The 20011-nt window shown below is 41.2% G+C and overlaps 3 protein-coding genes across 4 annotated transcripts in view; 1 reads left to right on the plus strand and 2 right to left on the minus strand.

The window, feature by feature from the left end:
- The window catches only part of nord, a 60769-nt gene extending 46685 nt beyond the window's left edge, over window positions 1-14084 (minus strand). Inside the window, exons 1-2 of one of the 2 annotated variants that reach the window (XR_011417974.1) lie at window positions 13732-13742; window positions 13558-13651 (exon numbers count right to left, since the gene is read on the minus strand). Coding sequence is in view for 1 of the 2 variants with exons in the window: in XM_070213253.1 (XP_070069354.1) it covers window positions 13558-13622 (65 nt within the window). In the remaining variant the exon portion in view is untranslated. Of the gene's footprint in view, window positions 1-13557; window positions 13676-13731 lie in introns of both variants that reach the window. The other variant, XM_070213253.1, reaches the window with a different exon arrangement.
- Window positions 9099-15254, plus strand: LOC108063121 (lipase 3). Its single transcript, XM_017150099.3, has 4 exons — window positions 9099-9971; window positions 10479-10637; window positions 14116-14200; window positions 14713-15254. Exons 1-4 carry the CDS (start codon window positions 9309-9311, stop codon window positions 15027-15029), a joined length of 1224 nt encoding a protein of 407 aa, XP_017005588.2. The 5' UTR covers window positions 9099-9308; the 3' UTR covers window positions 15030-15254.
- Window positions 15103-19523, minus strand: LOC108063120 (ubiquitin-protein ligase E3C). Its single transcript, XM_017150098.3, has 8 exons — window positions 18858-19523; window positions 18070-18793; window positions 17608-18016; window positions 17430-17551; window positions 16607-17371; window positions 16405-16549; window positions 15647-16346; window positions 15103-15579 (listed from the first exon to the last, which is right to left on the minus strand). Exons 1-8 carry the CDS (start codon window positions 19191-19193, stop codon window positions 15412-15414), a joined length of 3369 nt encoding a protein of 1122 aa, XP_017005587.2. The 5' UTR covers window positions 19194-19523; the 3' UTR covers window positions 15103-15411.
- Window positions 19524-20011: the final 488 nt, after the last annotated feature.

The raw sequence follows: 20011 nt of genomic DNA on the forward strand, positions 1-20011 counted from the left end.
TAAACCGCTTTGCCAACTCTCACATACACGCATACTAGCACAGGCACCGGCACCCACTCACACACTCGCACACTTAAGCTTGGGCAGCTACTTAATGCTTCAAAAAAGTGCAACAAATTGAAACTTGTGCTTGTCGAAGCATGTGATTGTGAGTGCCCCACTATAAGCTGCTATAGGATATTTACGAGCCTGTATGTGTGTATGTGTGTGCGAGCTGGTACTCTTTTCTACTACATACAAATATGTACTTTAACGGCCATGTTTGCGAAACCTATTGCCTTTAAGCTTTAAAATATAAGCACAACTCAACGCAGGCAAACAAGTCAACAGCTTCGAGCGATGGCCATTGGCACTAAACAGCAGTTTGATAGCAAGCACATTAAAGTTAATTATTTAACGAGCTGTTTACGGAAAGTAAACAAGTTTTTGCTTTAAATTGGAATGTTTACATACTCATTTCTTGTCTTTAGGGCAAATTACCTACATTTCAGGAGACTGCATGGTCACATTGTGCCCCAAACAAGAGTCTCTTAGGGGATTGGTCACACAAAGATTTTTCTATTTTATAGTTTCTATTCCCCATGAATTTGGACTTATAAATAACTTTGAAAAACAGCTGATTAGTGTCTCTAGCCATCATGCTGAATAGTCCAAAACCGAGTTTGCCAACTCTACGCTAATCTAAGGAACTAGGCCCCTAACTCTCTCTATCTCTCTCCCACTAACTCACCCACTGACCCACTCATGCTACGGCTCTATCCCTCTCATTCACTCACTTTGAGCATGATACGCAACGTATATCAACAATTCGTCCAATAATTGGAGACTTTTGGCCCCAAATGCCAAATTGGCAAGGCCAGAGCTCCAATTGCCAAAAACCCTAAGTGTTAAAAAACAATGAAACCAAAACGTAAAGAAAACCAAAGCTAAGTCAAAACTCAACGTATATATATAAATATTTACAAGCTAGAATACGAATCTATATATATTATATATATATATCTATATATTTGTGTGTAGGCTGAACATTTTTGCGTATATATCGGTGTATTTATATAACTGTATTGCGATTACATATACAATAACATTTTTGCTGTAGTTCGCATAGCTCGCTTTTAGGCGCTTTTACACGCAAGCGATTAAGGCCGAGAACCTCTTAAACTCTCTTATTTGCTTCAGACAGATTTCCCCTGCCACCTTTACTCCTAACTAATTGATATTTAAGTATCAGGTACCTGCCAGAATCAACAACAACAACAACCAAATAAACAAGAAGAATATGGAATATACATAAATATTTATTGAGCAATTATGTCTGTGCAAATATTTGTGTCCATTTTAATTAGAAGAAAAACTACAAATATCGGAAAAAAGGGAATTATTTTTTAGAGAACACTGGTAAATCGAAATATTCTACCCACAAACACATGCAAATCAATGTCGTCTCTCCGAATTGTATAAATGTTTTTTAGTGTCTCTGTGTGTAGCAAATTTTCCTGCGCCTATGCTTAAAAAAACAGACAACAGACAGGAGTTGTTCAGCTTCAAGCTGAATGTCCCACACTTTAAAACAAATCGAACAAAAACACGCATGAGCTTTTTTGTAGTTCTATTTAAACCTTTTTAAATAGCTAAAAACGAGTCAACAAAAAATCCCGTTGGGAATTAATTAATATTAAGCTTCTATTGGAATAAGCGATGTAAACGAGCATAATTAGTCTAAAACAGAGATAAGATAAATTGGTAGAAAAAACGGCAAGTAAAAAATGCAAATCAAATCAGATGGAAATGCGAATTAAAATATAAATCGAAATCAAACACGTTGATGTTAATGCAACTGCATAAATCAAAAGAGAATAAAACGTCAGAAAATGCAATTTGAGCCGGCAATGGAAATGTGTAATGAAAATAAATACCCCAAGGTTGGTAGATTGCAATGGAAAATGAGAAATCAAAACATTGAAAATAAAGAAAGAAAGCAGATAATAGTTGTTTCTCTTGGGAATATAATCGGCGAAAAGAGGGAATTTGCATGTTTATATGGACAGGTAAACTATAGTTAATTAATAAAATATTTCCATTTAAACATGATGTATATATCCTCTTAACTATTGGCAGATTTACTCAAAAACCTTGAAAAAGCATTGGTGCTTCAAAATCACTTAAAAGAGGTGTTAAAAAGTATGCAGTAAAAAAGGACGTGAATCGTTCTACGTCCAGTTTCTTTTTTCCAGTTCGTACGTATCGTATAATTTTTCCAGGTGCCCAGTGTGAATATTCAATCATTTAACTCTGCACCCAGCCATCTGCACTTCTGGCCCCTTGGCAATTTTACGGGGAATCAAAGCAGAATCTAACCCCTGAAGTGCGCCAAGCCATTAACTTTTATCATTGTGCGAGACTGACGCTTCAGTTTTGTTTCGTTTGCTCAGCCAAGGACGAAAACCGAAGGACGAGGGACGAGTGGACACTTGAGCTCACAGTGAAAATGCACCTGCAACTCCTGTTCACCTGTTCCCGCTGCGCCGGCGGCATAAATCGCGCCCTCAGTTTCAACTTTCAACAAAGATGTAAGCCAAGTTAATTGCTTTTTGTTGCCTTTTTTCCCAGCTCACTCTTGCCACGTTGCCGTTTCTGTTGCTGTTTCTGTTGCCTCTGCAATGTCAACAATGAAACTAACGTCGGGCAGGACCTGTTCTCCTACTAAACACCCTACCTTTTTAAGCCCAGGACCCCTGATGCCGCTGTTGTTTTTGCAGCTCCGGTGCTTATTTGAACAGCTCTTCACAAACAAGAACTTGGCAACATGGAAGCATTTACGAGCGCATTTCGCGCAGCCATTTTGTTGCCCTGGCTGACAAACGGTTCAGCACTCGGCATTTGGCGGCTCCTGTCACAGGACATGGCCTAAACCTTGGCCACCAAAGGGCTGAAAGCCGAGACAAATCAGGAAATGAAAATGGTAAATTCTGGAGAAGCTGCAGATATATATTCTCATTAAAGCATACACAAGCAGTAAAGTGGGGCAAACACTCCAAATATTTGCACTGTCATTAGGGCCAAGGATCTACAAGATAGAAAATTAATTAATTCATATAGAGGTATAAATCTTTTCTTTAGTTATTCTATCATTGTAATGAATACAACGATCTTAAGATCATTTAAATATACTTCATTATAGTTAAATGTTCAAGGGCAGAATGTTTTTCAAAAAAAAATTATTCGTTCGTTTGAATTATTGAATTACAAATTTCTAAATTAAATTTTTTTAACACTTTCAAAAGCTACGAAAAATGTATTAAATTTTATTTACAATTTTTTTTATACAAATGTTTCAAGATAGAACCTTTTGCCAACAAAAAATGCTTTTTACAACAAAGCGTTGTTGAAACATATTTTGAGATTTAAATTAGGCTTACAAGGTATTTACAACTGCCTTACCGAGGCACCGAAATAACTTCTTTAATCTGGGTTTCCTTTGCGAAATTATACCCAGAGCCACAGGCCACTATTATTAATGATAAATAACTGGGAGCCTGGAAGGGACAAAGCAAAATCGGAGGATTTTCGTTTCGGTCCTCAATCAATTTACAATTCATGGTGTAAGCCCAGAAAAAGCCGTCGCTAGAAATCGAAATCAGTCGTCTGTGAATATTGCAAAATGAGCTTCCGCCTTTTTCGCCTTGGCTCCCAACTTCCGGCAACAATTTCCGTTTCCTCATTACCTTATTTTTTCATCGCCGAAGTCAGGACTTTTGCGAAAAGCCTTGAAGGTCCTGGGGGCGTGTTCCCGCTTCCCGCCCATCGCCTCCCGCCTCCCGCCTCCCGCCTCCCGCCTCCTGCCATATGACAATTTATTACGCTGGGAGCTTCGATTTAAATTGCTTGACAATTATTACACAATGACGAAGGACGACGGCGAATGAAAAATGTTCCCGTTCGACAATTTACCCAGAACGCCCCCCAAGAATCTCCTCATTTACCCCCCCGCCCAGAATTAATGATGGCAAATTTGCAAAGTTCACAAATTTCTTATTAGTAGTCCATGGCTGAGGAAGTCGGGTTTCCCCATTTTCCCAGCATTTCCCTCGCATTTTCCCACCCTCACGGGTTCATATTTCATTTTAGGCAGTTAGTTTTCCTGCAGAGGAAAATGCGGATGAGGTGAATGGTAAAACGGTTCACCTCCTTGTGGTTTTAAGTTTTCGCACATTTGCCACCAGGCAGAGCGAATTTCCCAAGCGCTCTAATTTGAATTTTAATTGAGGTTCTCTTTGTGGTTTCCTTGTTTTTTCGTGCTCAGTTTTTTCCTGTTTGTTTGCTTGGTTGCTTGCTTTGAAAATTAATAATAATTATAAATAATTGATATGCCGAGCAGGTTTTCTTTTGGCTCTTCTGCGGAAATGAAAATACGTGCCTGAGATTAATCTACATATAGAAGTATCCTGATTATGATTTATTTAAAAAAATTACTTTAAAAATCAGCCAAATTTTCTTTATGACTCACTAAGTGGAATTTATTTGGCGCTTTAGCCCTCAATTGAAGTCCCTTTGTGAATGTTTGACAGCGGCAATAAATGAAAAATAAATGTTTATACGATGCGGAATCAAATCAAAGTGAAAATCTTGTATATTTCATATGTACAATACACAAAAAAGTGGACACGTAAATCATAAAAAAATAAAGAATCAAACTCAATATGCAAATGTCAAACAAATAAAAATTGGAAAAGGCACCGGATTGCAAAATATACATATATATATATTTATCTGCTCTGATTTATCCACCGGCTGCTGTGTGTGAAACATTGCTGTAAATATAAATTTAATTGCATGAAACAAAATACGCAAAAAAGCCTTCCGCCATTCAATTGGCAAGGTTTGCTCTGCGGGCGAGATGCAATTATTTTCGCAGGCAGCCATAGAAATTGTAAATTGAAATTCGAACGCTTTATTGCATATTATTTTATTAAGCCCGCTCACCAAGGAAAACACAACAAGTGGAGCCACGTGGCTTAATATGATTGGAAAATGTTGAGCTGCTCTTAAATCAATTTAATAGACAAAAGCATGAATTAAAATGTTAAGGAATTATAGAGTAAAAATAATGCTGCAAATCATTGTGAAACGTTTTAAATCATGTAATAATGGAGTACCATGGAACACCTGCTATTTTATTCACAATATAAGCTGGCTCATCCCACCCATTTAGGTAAATATGGAATTAATTAAAAGTGCAATCCTCATTAAATGCCAGGAGGTATTTTCTCGGAGACCGAATGCCAGACAACATCTCGCATTTCATTTGACCAGAAAGTCTGGCGATGAATGATGAAGACGACGTTGATGATGACATTATCTCATGCTCATTGAACGCAAATGTGGCGTGCACCCCATAAAAGAGCCAACAAAAGGTGGGAGGAGAAAAAATGTAAGAATAGTAACCAGAACTTTGGATAGCGAAATAGAAATACCCTTTATTTTGTTTCTATAAATATTAAATAAAAGTATTTTTCGGAGAAGACATATTAAATATTTAGTGCAGTAAACAAAACCATTGCAAAAAATAAAAAATTAAATTAAGATTTATCAAGTCATTGATATGTTGTATTTGCTTACAAGTTTTATTAGTCATTTCCTAACAATTTCATAACAAAAGTATAACAAACTACAAGATTTAAAACCAGTCAAATACATTTTATAGAGTAACAAGAAGACTCAGTTTGACCAAAAACCAGAATATGAACATGAAAACATTTTTGACGACTGAATGCCCCATTCATTTCCCTTCCCTTTCCCATTTCCACCCAACCCTTCGCCTGGTTACCTGATGTCACTCATTGTGCAGTGAATTGTTTTGAAAGGCTTTTGTATCTTGCAATGAAATGAAAGTGGAGCTCTGAATGTGGCTTCATTTCTGGGTAGAATGCAAAGTCAAAATACGGTTTTACGGATAAAATCAAAACATGTGAGCTATTGAATATCTCAACAGATTAAGAAATGCAATATTTGTTATTTGTCAGTTCAGTGCCCCTCATTTCCTCGCCTTAGTTTTTGGGCAAACGAATTAGGTTAAAGCGCTTAGGGCGCATTTAAATTAACTTTAATGGCGGCGCTCGTTCAGAAGTCCTTCGGGAACTTCAGCTCACAGCTCACGGGCCCCTCGAAAAGCCACATTTACGCCAAGTACTTAACAACTTTAATGAGCAGGGGATAGAAAAAGAAAGGAGATGGAGCTGCAGTCGAAGTTGTTGCGGAAAAAAACCTGCTACATTGGGGGAGGATCCAAAGTAGCCAGCGCGCACTTAATACTAATGGCTGTCATTATCCTTTATCCTTTGGCTGTCGCAACAACTGTCTATCCACTATCCCTCTCACTCCCACCCAATTCGGCCATTTTGGCCCTTTGTTTGCACGCACATTTATTAGGCAAACCAAAGCGCAAACTTCCCGCTGCCAAAAAAAAACCCCAAAAACTTGGTAAAAACAAAGAAAAAAATTAACTTAACTCAATTTACAAAAAACTTTTATTTCTATTTTTTCTCGCTTGTTTTGTTGGCTGTTGACAAAAAAAAGGGAGGAAAACGAAAACGAATTAAGCGCCAGGCCAGGGCAAACTTTAAGTAGCTTTTGTGCGAGAAAGTATTAAAATCGCTTTTTCAAATGGCTTCCAAGAAAAGTGGAAGTGGAAGTGGGCAGGGAATCTGTGCACAAAAGTAAGTGGCCAAAGGGATTCCGCAGCCAGCCAAGTGTCCTTGAATCATATTTACTTAACTCGATGCTGGCTTTTGGCATGTCTTCTCTACCAAAGTTATTCCTCTTTTTATATTCATTTGTTACACAGATAAAAAATATAACAATTAATTTGATATTCACAGCTTTCATCAATATAACCTTTAAAAAATGTAAGCTAAATATTACGGTTTTTATTTACTTGTGATCTCTCAATTCAAAAATGGTCGAATTTCATCAGAAGCAATATATTTTCATATGATTTTTCTCATCGGTGCAGCATTTTCCATTCTCTTTTAAGTAAAAATGAATTTCCATAAGACTGGCGTACACACTTGGCTCTGCAACTTCGTAGCTTAAAACGCTTAATATGTGATGAGATCCATTTCAACAAGGCTCTAAAAGTTTTGCGGTTTCGGGTCAAGTTGGCATTCAGTTTTTATCAAGAAGCTGCAGATTGAAAAGTTTACATGGCATCCAATGGTTTAACTTTACGTTGCAAATAACAGAATTTTTTGGCCATTTGACCGCACTCTATTATTGCCTTGCCAGAAATTTCTGGCCAGAGAAACCACAGCTACAACTCTCCGATCCGTTCCATTATTTCGGGGACAGGGCACACACATATATATATAACTATCTATGCTGTGTAATAATTTCACACGCTCTGTGTCGCGGTCGTTTTAATTAGCACGATTGCATTTTCAACACGTCCAAGCCATTCGGATTGTAAATCACATAGGCCGCCCAACATGTGCTGTCCACTGCCAGTCAGTCATTCAGTCAGTCATTCACTCACTCGGTCAGTCGCTCATTATACATGATATGTACTCAAACGTTGGTACATATTTGATTTCGTCTCCGTATGCATTGTGCAGCAGATTGCGGTTTGGCGCTCTTCACATCACCGCTGTCATGGCGACCATATAGAATAGTAAAGCGCCAAATCGACGAAAGGCTGGGAGTAAATTAATCCAGCTAATTAGAACATAAGGGTCGCTGGAAACTACAGTATCTTGTTTTAATTGGGTTTGGTGATAATTAGGTTGGTATTACGAACATTTTAATGACGCATAAATGTCTCAAGTTTCAGGGGCTGAGAAACTCAAATGTGAAGTATAGTTTCTAGTTTCATTTAATGTAGCTCCTTCACTTAAAGATTAACAAGAAAACTTTTCAATATCGCTAAAAGTGAATAGAGACTAGCTTAAAAATTTATTTTTGTAAAACTAAGGCTAAAAGAAATATTGTCATGAATTAAGTAAATTTACTTTAGTTTACAAAAATTTCACCTAGAAGCAGATAACACTGTGCAGCATTTTTAGTGCTTTTTAAAATTACCTCGATGGATGCTATATTTTTGGATTCGTTACGAATTCCCAAGATAAACTGCGTTTTCAAAAAAGTTCCCCGACGCAAGGATTCTTAGCAAAAGGACCCCAAAGTTCGAAAAATGCAGAAATTGGCCAACTTTCCGGAGCTCTCAGAGGCAAACGGATTCATAGTTTGATTCGATGCTAGAGTTTTTTAAAAGATACACTCTTTATCTTTTAAGCCCCATACTTAAAATAATTTTAGGATTTTTTTTAAGGCAGAAATAGATTCCAGAAAACATAGTCAAAAAACTTAAAAACATACAGCTGCGGTCAAAATAGTATTAGTGTTGCCGCCCTGTGTTTTTAAAAGTTTGTTGTTGTAATTCATTTTCTTCTGGTAATATTGTATTGATTATAATTGTACTATTAGACTAATTGGATAAGAAAAGTGACAACAAAAAACTTTTAAAAACACATGACGGCAACACTACTACTATTTTGACCGCAGCTGTATGCTTTTATGTTTTTTGACTATGTTTTCTAAAACTTGTTTCTCCCTTAATAAAAATCCTAAAATTATTCTAAGTATGGGGTTTGAAAGATAAAGAGTGTATCTTTTAAAAAACTTTAGCATCTAACCAAACCATGAATCCGTTTGCCTCTGAGAGCTTTGGAAAGTTGGCCAATTTCTGAATTTTACGAACTTTGAGGTCCTTTTGCTAAGAATCCTTGCGTCGGGGAACTTTTTGGAAAACGCAGTTTAACTTTGGAATTCGTAACAAATCCAAAAATATAGTATCCATCGAGGTAAATTTTTGATGCTGCATAGTGTAATTTTTCCGAATATTTTTCGAGCGTACCAAAATGCATATTTAAATGAAAACAACTAAGTATTATTCCAAATTTTTTATTTTGTAAGCCCAAAAAAATAGTTTAATTTTTAATCTTCAAAAAATAATAGTAAGCTTAACCATTTCGGGCAATCTAAAACTGCATATTTTAGCGATTCTAGGCCACCTACGTAGTAGACTTCAATTGTCAGTCAACAAAAGTTGAAAATGTGTTTATTTATAGCTCCCATTCAGAGTGCCTCCCCCTGTCCCCCTTCCCCTGCTTCCAAAGCCCACCCCCTTTTCACGTCCCACATTGCGTATACGCAAACACAAAAACCGAAAGCGAATGCACCGAAAGCCGCAGTATCCATTCGCACGTCACGTGGCAACAATCATGTCTTAAAGGCAGCACTCGGAATCGAACAGTATGGAAAGCAGCTGGGTTTTCAATACAGTGATAGTGACAGTGATTGTGATCTGTGGGATTGGCCTGATCGGGGGTCAGAGGTCGCCGTTGATAGACTCAGTTTGCCAGGCGGTACAGAGGCAGCAACTCGAATGTCAAGTGCATCGCGTGGAGACTGCCGATGGATATAGGTTGAGTCTACACCGGATTCCCGCTCCCCGGAGTCCCCGGTGCCCGCAGCATCTGCGCCCCTTTGTCCTGATGCACGGCCTCCTCGGATCCGCCGGGGATTTCGTGTCGGGGGGGAGGGGAAGATCGCTGGCTCTGGAGCTCCATGCCCGTTGCTTTGACGTCTGGCTGGGAAATGCCAGGGGCACTACCCATTCCCGCGGGCATCGCACTCTAGCAACGAGCGATGCCCGTTTCTGGCAGTTCAGTTGGCACGAGATTGGCGTCTACGACCTGCCCGCCATCGTGGACTACGTGCTGGCCAGGACGAATCGCCGGCAGGTGCACTACGTCGGCCACTCGCAGGGGACCACTGTGCTCTTGGTCCTGCTGTCTCAGAGGCCCGAGTACAATGTGCGGTTCGCCAATGCGGCTCTGATGGCTCCGGTGGCCTTTCTCCAGCATCTCAGTAGTCCGCCACTGCGTTTGCTGGCCAGTGACAGTGTCGGGGTCACGGTGCGTATACTTGACGGGAAACTGGATTGGAAAGTGCTTATAAAGCTGCACAAGTGATAAGCTCTGTCAGTCTCGCAAAAAAGTTATCAAAAAGATTAACATTTCTGTTTATTTTTCATACACATAAGGCTCTTAGTTTTCAACTGCACAGTAGAAAAAAAAGTTTAGGAAGCGATTGAAAAATTTAATGATTTTCAAATTACTCATCTTAGTAGTTTTGTTTTTTAATATTTGATTAATATTATTAAAATATATTCTCACTAATACTGATACAATATACTCAAACCATAAGAATATTAAGTTAAATCATTAAAAATTATGATAAAATCGAGTAAATTAGTATAAAATATTTTGATGAAATTAGGTAAAACTTAAAATAGAGGTCCTTTTACTAATGCATTTTTTATATTTGAATTTAAAATGACTTTAACCATTTTAATTGCAAATAACCTAACCCAAAGATGAACTACGGGTAAAACTTAAACTGATGGCATTTTCTCCGTGCAGCTGCTGCTGAATAAACTTGGCCTCCACGAACTGCTCCCGGCGACGGCGCTGACCCAGGTGGGCGGCCAGTTCTTCTGCACTGCCACCCGACCCACCTACGCCCTCTGCACCCTCTTCACCTCCCTTTACGTGGGCTTCAGCGACTATCCATTGGATCGTGTGAGTACGATTATATATGCGGGCCATAATTTAGCCAACAAAGCGCCCCGAAAACTTTTTTCTTGTTGTATGCAAAAGTTTTTATTGCACTCTGGAGTGAGCCGGTCGTTTCCATTGCACACCCCACAAAAACTCCCTGAAACAGACAAACATACGTATTTTCGGTAGGCGAAAGTGGGGGGACAGAGGCCTTAGTTTCGGTAATAAAAGTTATTTGAATTTAAATGCGTAAACGAGCTGCTCTTGCCGGGCAAAGCTTCCTGGTTGAAAGTCAGGCCAGAACTATTGTGGAGTTGGATAAAAAAGGGGTAGCCAAAGGGAGGCAATAAATACCCAACAAAAAGGGTTAATTGCCGGTTGCATACAACGCGTCAATATTTTGGAAAAAATTAAGCTGTAAAAGCCCTTTTAAAACTTATATTTTCAAATAAGTTTTTGTAATAACTCTACTTAGTTTGTTTATTTCTATTTTTTTAAAACGAAATAATTGATGGCAGTGTTTGTATTCATCCAAGTTTAATGCTTATGAGCCGCGAATTACAATAATTTCTGAATTCAACTAAATATGGTATTTTTAACTGATAATAGTTATTCGAGGTTTCAAAAAAATTACAACAAGTAAGAATGAACAAATTAAAAAAAAAAATTTATTTAAAAATCATCTGATAAACAATTACTTTAATTTTGTCTTACGTTTTTCTTTTCCAAAATAATTTTATTCCTTTTAGTTGTTGGCAAAGCAAAATAGTTTATTTATTTAGAGCATTGCTCAAAAGACTTTATAAAATTGAAATTTCCTGCAAAAGTGTGCAACCGAAAAAGGTGCTCCAAACTTCTTCCCCGCCCCTCCGAAGTACTCAAACTTCCCCCTCCAACCGAAAATGCCGCTCCACCTGGCGGCTAACTAGAGTATAACACACACATTACGTATACGCCACGCTGCCTTAAACACTTTTTGTTTCCCGCGCGCACACGGTACATTTAAATTTTGTTTTGCCGTGAAATATGGCAAATAAATCGCGACCGTGTAACGAAGGAAAAAACTTTATGGCTTATCTGTGTGTTCGGAGTGTTTCTGGGGCGCGTGCTCAAAAGGCTTACCATCTGAATTTGAATCTGAAGTGGGTTAGTTGTTGGTGTGTTTTTGGGGGCGGACTTTCGTGTTGGGGTCACTCCCTGGCGCCAAGTGCCGCTGGTAAGTTATTAAAGTGGGGGCTTTGGCCAATTGGTTGCGGCCCTGGACACTGCGAAGCCAAAGCCGGCTTTGGAGTTTTTATAGTTGCCCAGAGAGCAGGAAAAAAGGTTAGAAAGTTCCCGTGGATATAGTTCTTAAATCTTTTTACATATGCGGCCATAAATAAGCATTTCAGGCGCTGAATAATCCAAGGGTTAAGTAAAGAATGGACCTAGAAATGCCTTTATATAACTCAACCCTAAATCGAAATGAGCAAACGAAAAAAAAGTCCATGGGGGAAAAATAAAAGAAGAAGGACAACAAGTTTAAGAACTTAAATAAAAGTGAATAAATATAATATTGATCTCTTATTTTATCCTTTTTAGCCATGTAGCTTAAAAAGTTTAGACCCAATAATTAATAATTTTTCTAAAAAGAATTTAAATTCTTTAAACAATTTTTACTATCTAAAGAAGTTTCCAATTCGTAAAGCTTTGCAGCTAAATATAGTTGCAAAATGTATTTCCAAACTATTGTTTCCGATTCAAATGTTTAACTTCCAATGCCAACGGATGCCAGTAAATAACGACTTCTCGGAGCTACTGCCACTTGACACAAGAGTCATATCTACAAATATCTATGCGAGAGTCATAACTTCCATAAAAAGTCAACAAACCAGAAGCAGCAGCGAAAAATTGTTAGGCAAATACAGTGAAAAGACGTCGAGCTTGAGCAAATGGAGCGAGGCGATACTTGTGACAACTGCCGAACATGCCACACCACACAGATAGAAGTCCGAATAAATATTTGTGCATATTTAGTAACCCCTGGAACCCCAGAAAAAACCCCTGGAATCCCGCCCACGACCCTCGCAAAGTTCAACACTCTTGGAGAACTGCACTGCGTCGAATAAGATTCGAGTTGAAGCACAAAAAAATACAAAATATACGAGATGTAAGAAAAATAAATGCAAAGGGAAAGGAAAAGCAAAAGAAAAACTCGGGGAAACACAAACAAGCTGGCGGCACAAAATTGCCAGTATTTGCCACAAGTTGCTGGCTGGCTGCAAAAAGGAAACAAAGATGAGAAAAAATGGGGAAATGCAACGGCCAGGCGGAAAATCAAATAAACATCAAAACAAAAAAATATATGTCGCCGCAGGACGCATGCAACGTTTCAATGGCTTGTCATGGCAATTTAAAGTCCGCCCGATTTACATAAAATTCTATATAACTGAAAACTGCAGAGCCGCATCCCCCCAAAAAAATTACAAGCATCAGCACATCGGCAAAAAGCGAACTGTTTTTACCAGATACTCTGTTTAAACAAAGATTCTCGGATTTAAATGGAATTTTAAAAAGAGCTTACAAGAACAACTCTGCAATTAAATGGTTTAAGCTCTTAAGTCCCATTTAATTTGAAATCAGAAAAAAGGTGCATTTCATTTTAGGGAATATTTAATTTTTTTTACGGCTGTAAGCTCTTTAATTGTGTTAGTTGAAAAAATAACAAAACAATTATAAATACATTTAAGTCTAAAAAAAAGAATGGATACACAATCCATTAACAATAAAAAATCAGTAATAATCATTTAATCAGTGTAAAAGGTATTCTTTAAACATTAACTTTCATAATTTAATAGAAACCCGAAATAATTACAATTTATAAAAGAGATTACTTGAAAACCAAGTACGTAGTACGACTTCATCCCCACTTATATAAAAACATAAAGAAAAACATATTTACCTGTTTAAGGAGGTGGTGAAGCTACTTATCCTTGCATCAATATTTCTCTTAGAAAACTCCTTCATTTTGTCTTCTCCTAGACGGCTTTTCAAATCTGTTGGCAATTTCAATCAGTATCCTGCAGCAATATCAATATCAAACTCAATATAAAACTGAAAAGCTCATTGCACTTACCTTAATCATTGGCTGGGGCGAATAAGCAGCTAATTTCAAAACAAATACTCGCAATATAAATTCTGCTCCCCTGCTTTCGCCCACTTTCTCCGCAGGATCAAAGCAAGGACCTCTTGGCCTTTCAACCCGAGTCCTCGCTCCTGTGCCCGTTCATGTGTGAGTGGGCGTGTGTTGGTCTGTGTGTGTGCCTGTGTGCACTTCCGTATATGCTTTGTGTCGCAATGAAACGGAAATAGCAGCCTGAGCACACACACACCGATACACACATGAGTGGTCAGGCGAGGTGAGGTGAGATGGGGTCCTGTTTCCGGCTGCTGCTCATAAAATTTAAACGGTTCGAGAGTTTAAGCCTAACAAAATGGTCTTCCGCTCTTTCTTCGCCAGAACATCTTGCCACGCATCCTGGAGAACACGCCGGCGGGCATTTCGCGGGGCCAACTGCAGCACTTTGGGCAGCTCATCAATAGCGGTAAGTCGGACAGCACACATATGCCAAAATGCACTGGGAAAAATCAGAAGAAAATACTATTAATAATATTTGATATGATAAATAATATTTATCATATTTTATTTGATACTATATTACCAAGAATAATTTCCATTTTCTAGATTTTTTGGGGGATTAATCTCCAATTGATCCTAGCTAAAACCCAAGCAGAAACACCAGTTTTTGGAATATTTAAAAAATATGTCTTTTGGCACGACTTTTCATATGGAGCTAAATTAAACGTATTTTAAAAAAAATCTTTTAAAAAAAGTTTTAGGTTTGAAAGCAAATCAATTAAGAATTTAATTTTGAACTCGCAGTTTGTTTCGGTTCAAAATTAGTAAACAAAAATGTGGTATTTAAAAAATTAAAGAAAATTTGTTTCCAAATTATGCAAATAATTTCCAGATTTTTCTCAGTGCATGCCACCCCGCAGTGGTGGGCATAAAAAGGAGGCGAGATTACCATTGATGGGTCTTTCGTTTCGTCCGCAGGCAAATTCCAGCAGTACGACCATCGCTCCCCGAGACTCAATACGCTGCGATACGGCCAGGCCACGCCCCCCTCATATCAGTTGGCCAATGTTCGCCTGCAGCTGCAGATCTTCCACGGCAACCGGGACGCGCTGTCCAGTCAGGCGGATGTGCAGCGTTTGGTTCGAGAGCTGCGGAACAGCAACAGCCAGATGTATCAGGTGCCCGGCTATAATCACATTGACTTTCTGTTCGCCTCCTCGGCAACCCAAATGGTCTACGAACGAATTATTCAACAGGCCTGGCAGCTGGACGCGGCGGCGCTTCAAGGCAGCTGATGATTTATGAAAGTGGGTGGAAATCGGGGGCAACGAATACCTTGCGATGGCAATAAATAAGTTCCATCAAACGTGCGGACTGACAACGCTTGCCCTTTATTGAAATATTCTTAGCTCGCTTCGATTTACATTTATATTTTGTATACGAAAAACAAACTCAAACGAACTAAAAAGATAAACTTGGATAAACAGACCTCATAAGCTTCATACTTTACACTAAGCAATTGCGGTAATCAAAATGTACATCGTTTGTAAATTAACTGGAATAGCCGTCCTGCGATTCTTTTGCTCTGCCAGGTGGGTAAATTGTGTGGAATTTCGTTACTCGTCGGGGGCTGTGATTTTGGGATATGTGTCTGTGGAGTCTCTGAGGATTGACAGATTAGCTTAGTTCAAAGCCAGCACCGGATTGTATGGCATAGAGCAGTTTTTCACGCATTTGTTCCACGGTATTGAAGGGCGGAAGCTTCAGCAGATTGGTACAGGTGCTGGCCGTCGGCAGTCGTTCCATATCCCCAGCATTTTGAATGAAGAACGGAGGGTCCAAGTCCTGTGGAGGAAATTTAAAATAATATATATTATATCTAACACAACATAGAAGACAATGCAATGCCAACCTTGAAGCCCAACAACGGTGGCCTGGAGCAACTGGTGACGAACTTGAGCAACTGCCTGCGCTGCAGATCATCGAAACCCTCCAGAGCCTCCCAGAAAGCCACAATCGATGGGTGTTCCGGACTGAATTCACCGCCGTATTTACAGTGCTTCTTCAGATCCTCCAGGTCGATGGGAATCTCGGCACCCGAAATGAGTATTTGCAGCTCCTTGTTGCTGAACATGTACAGCCACTCGATGGGCAGGACGTTGGACAGACCCTTGCGGAAGGCGTTGCAGTGACGACGTATCTGCACATTGAGCTTGTAGTCGGCTATTAGCTGCAGGTATTCAATGCGATTCGAGTTGGTCACCGGAATGCTCTGGCCCTGCGGCTTCAGCTCGACAATCTGCGTCTGGCCCAGCGAACTGCTGGCCACGGTGAAGTCTAAGTTTAGTTCACTAACATCGCCCGTGTAGTCCTTCAAGTACAGCAGATTGCGGTACAGCTCGGGATCCAAGGAGGCCAACTGATGAATATCCACATCCGAGTATTTGCCAGCCAGCTTGGTGAGGAAGAACTCGGCCAATGGCAGCTCCACCAAAAGGTTCTCATAGATGGCCTTGCCCAGGATGCGACCAATGAAGTAGTAGTGCTTCTCATAGTCCTCGAAGAGATCGGCGACATTTGGGTTGGGATAAAGCTTGTTGTCCGTGGTTACCCTGAGTTGGCGAGTGAGAATTATGAGATTGGTTACTTTGATATGTTTTAAATACCCACATAAAGAAGCCACGATTGGGATCAAAGGAAGTTTTGATCAGCTCCGAAAGGAATTCACGAAAAACTCCACCACCATCGATGCCTGCCTCATCGAGTCCCAGCGAGGAAACAAACTGTATGCGGAACTTGAAGCGCAGATCGGGTTCTAAATGAAAAATGATTGATAATATCAAGTTGACTAAATTTTTAAAGTAACACATACCATTTTCCGGACGCAGCTTGTCGTAGGCATCCTCGTAGAGATGCGACCGCCTCACCGTGATCATAATGAAGGGACCCTGGAGGAAGGCTTGAAGATTTCCCTGCACCCGCATTTTGTTGGCCGCAACTAAACCCTGCAGGATGCTCACCCGCTTGTTGAAAGCCACCACAAAGGGAATCTCGCGAAGAATGGTGATTGAGCGGATCTGCTTGGTAGACATAGGTGGTCCGTTCTCGAAATCCTCTCGAGTAAAGTCCCGAATGGGCTGGAAGGGACGGATTCCCCGCAGGCGACTGCTATGGGTCAGCGGCAGATCTGTGGGCCTGTCCAATGGCAAGTCTAGCCTGCTGACGGTCCAGTGTGCCTCCGGACAGAAGCCCAAACGCAAGTCGCGTGTGTGAATCTGGTTGAGCACAAAGACAACCACATTGAGTAGATTGGCCCAGATTTGCTTCTGATGCCGCAACTTCTTGTCGTCGGCCTCCGTGTGGCCCAGAACACTGCGGTAGTTGGCCAAATTGCTCCGGGTCTCCGGGAAAGCCAGTTCCACCAGGCCCATGCTAATGTCCTTCAGTGTCTTGGACATTTGTACAATTTCCGCTATGGAAAAGGGCATGAGTCGCACGTGGTTAATGTGGGTCTGGACCTGCAGCAACAGCTTGTTCTCCACGAACTCCACGTCATGCAGGGTGGGCAGCAGGCGACCGAACAGCATGCAAAAGGTGGCCAAGAGGGGAATAGTGCGGTCAACTCCTTGTTGTTTAGCTACAAGAGAATATTTTTATTAGAAAGAGTATCTTATAGAGTATCAAATGATACTCACGCACAACGCCCTTGGAAATGAGGGTCAGTGGAGCCGAGAAGCCCAGTTGAGAGGACTCTGCAGCCAACTTAAACCACACAGCACGTATGAACTTGGGAGTAAAAGCCAAAGTATAGAGCAATCTTAAGGGAACAAAGGATTAGATAGTGATGATGTAATTAAAGTAATTAAATCTCACTTGTACTCGAAGACCGCATGCTTGTTGTAGATCATTAAGTTGTGACATATTTCGCAAAGCGCATAGATGAGCTGACTATTCTCGATGTGTGGATCAAGCTGCTGGACAATAAAGTCCACCCGCTCCGTTTCGTTCAATATGGCAATGGACTCTAGCAAACATTCACGTTCCTTGACACTCAGTTCGCCACTGGTTCTGCAAGTCTGCTCCATATCGTAGTCCAGGGTGCGAGCCGATGGCTGATCCTCTTCCTCCTCCGAGTCCTCGGACTCATCATCGCTGTCCCTGTGACGATGTGGGGCGTTTGCATGGCCGCGTAGCGTGGACTTGGGCAGCTGCAGAATGTTGGGCATCATTTCGGCGATGAGGCGGACATAGACTACCAGCAAAGAGCTCTGTTGCAGGGTTGCTGGAAGAAAATGACGATTAGTTATATCTTAAGGGCTATCAAATACTACTCACCCAACTGCCTGCGATCGAGCACCAGAAGGGAGTTGAGTAGAAACGACGAGAAGAGCGGATCAAAGCGCCTAATCTTTTGGCCCGTTTCCGCTTCATGGAAGAGGAAACTCCGCCGACTGGATGTGCTGCTGTCCGCATCCGCTGACCCAACTATTTCCAGTGCATCGAAAAGCGACTGCATCAGCAAGTCGAAGGGAAAGTCAGCGTTCTGCGCGAAGCAGGGCAGCACAAAGTACCGCAGAGGATCCGTGTGCGGCGTGGCCAGAATGTCGCGTATGAAGTTCTGGCAGACGGCCAGTGACATGGGCGACAACTGGCCACCGGCGGAGGCCCTTTTGGCCACTGCCAGCGGACGCAGCAGCAGCTGGAGCAGAGCCTCGGCCAGCGGACTCGGTGCCTGCAAAGTCTCTCCGTCCAACGGCGGACACTTGTCGTCCAGCAAGCGTCGCAGGCGCAGAAAGTAGTTACGGGCAATCAGGAAGCCAAAGACTCGCTCCAGATACCGGAAGAGCACACCCTCATCCGCCACATAGCGCTGCACAGAGGAGACGGTGGTGAAGGTCTCCAGCATGCGCAGCGGAATGGCCTGGGCCGTGTGCGACAGACTGAGCTGAAGCAGGCAGGTGTCCAGCAGCTTGCAGAGCCTCAGCAGCCACATGGAGTCCGAGGAGGAATGCTGCAGCAGGCGAGCAGGCTGGCGGAGGATCTGCTGGCACACCTCGATCTAAGTAAGGGGTATAAGGGAATCATTAGCCAGGTTAAGAGGATGCTCCAATGATGCACCTTACCAGTCGCTCGCCGTCCTTGGTCTCCCGGCTGCTGTAGAAGAAATTGAGGCGCCGCAGGAGGAAGGTCAGACTCTCATCCTCCGCCAGGCGATTCTTGTGGGCCAGCAGGTAGCCATCGAAAGCCTCCCGCTCCGCCCGCTTGCGCCGCTGCCGATGGATGAAGGAGCGGGCGTAGGACTGGAGGAGCACGGCTCCATTCTCCTTCTGGCGCAGCTCGTTGCGCTTCTGGCGCTCCTGGGCCGCTTTCCTGATCACCGTGTCCCGGTCGCAGGTGTGCGAGGCTCCGCCCAGACTTTGGACCGGTCTCCGGCGGTACTCGCCGTCGAATCCGAACATGACGCAGCGCTTTTGGGTTGTCTTGGTGCCCCCGGATCGGACTGAATCCACCAGCAGCCGTTTTGGTTCCACTCGCTCAGTCGTCGCTCCTCCTCCGCATTCTTCACCTGGCTGCGACGACGTTCGGAACACTGCGATTCCGCGCTGACTGTGCTGCACTTGCTCCCCGATCGGAAATCTTTAGTTTTACTCACTTTCCCACCCGATACGCTCGAATTTAAAATGCGTAAAACCCCAATTTGCCCAATGATTTGTATATTTCTCTTGTATATTCCGATAGCACGAGTTATCGACAGCTGGGATGACTGGCCAACGTTGCCCATCCCTAGTAGTGGGACGTTCCCGGTTTCAGTTTCGATTCGAAAATTCTGGAAACTGGGTTGTGGTGAAATTGATAAAATCGGAAATTTAAAAAATGACATCCTCTAATATTGATTCACAATATTAATTGATGATTCATTTTCGAAACTTTTTTTGCAGGTTTTTAAAATTTTGGAAGTTACAACAAAAACATTGTCAAAAATAACACTATTAACCAAACAGAAAAAACAACTCTTTTTACTCTTTTCCACAATGTTTTTAAAAATTGGCAGGCTTTTAAAAAAAAATTAGAAAACAAGAATAATAAAAATTTCTGTTATTTAAAAAAATAAATGTTCACATAGTTAAGTTTAATACGATTTTATGGAATTCATAATTCCTCAATAAAGCGTAAATCATATTGTTACACTTTAAAAATACAATTTATACCACTTCATTAGATAAAGTAAAACGAAATGTCTACAGGTGATTGTAGACAGCCCGGATAAGCTTTTGAA

This window comes from Drosophila takahashii, chromosome 2R (genome assembly GCF_030179915.1).
Source record: "Drosophila takahashii strain IR98-3 E-12201 chromosome 2R, DtakHiC1v2, whole genome shotgun sequence".
Lineage (NCBI taxonomy): Eukaryota > Metazoa > Arthropoda > Insecta > Diptera > Drosophilidae > Drosophila > Drosophila takahashii.

What these genes read in the sequence shown, in the direction of transcription:
- LOC108063121 (XM_017150099.3), top strand. Translation starts at nt 9,309, where the DNA reads ATGGAAAGCAGCTGGGTTTTCAATACAGTGATAGTGACAGTGATTGTG. An exon ending in GCGACTATCCATTGGATCGT is followed by an intron (nt 10,638 to 14,115) that starts GTGAGTACGATT and finishes TTTCTTCGCCAG; the next exon opens with AACATCTTGCCACGCATCCT. An exon ending in TGGGCAGCTCATCAATAGCG is followed by an intron (nt 14,201 to 14,712) that starts GTAAGTCGGACA and finishes TTTCGTCCGCAG; the next exon opens with GCAAATTCCAGCAGTACGAC.
- LOC108063120 (XM_017150098.3), bottom strand. Translation starts at nt 19,193, where the DNA reads ATGTTCGGATTCGACGGCGAGTACCGCCGGAGACCGGTCCAAAGTCTG. An exon ending in CATGCGGTCTTCGAGTACAA is followed by an intron (nt 17,552 to 17,607) that starts GTGAGATTTAAT and finishes TGTTCCCTTAAG; the next exon opens with ATTGCTCTATACTTTGGCTT. An exon ending in CATTTCCAAGGGCGTTGTGC is followed by an intron (nt 17,372 to 17,429) that starts GTGAGTATCATT and finishes ATTCTCTTGTAG; the next exon opens with CTAAACAACAAGGAGTTGAC.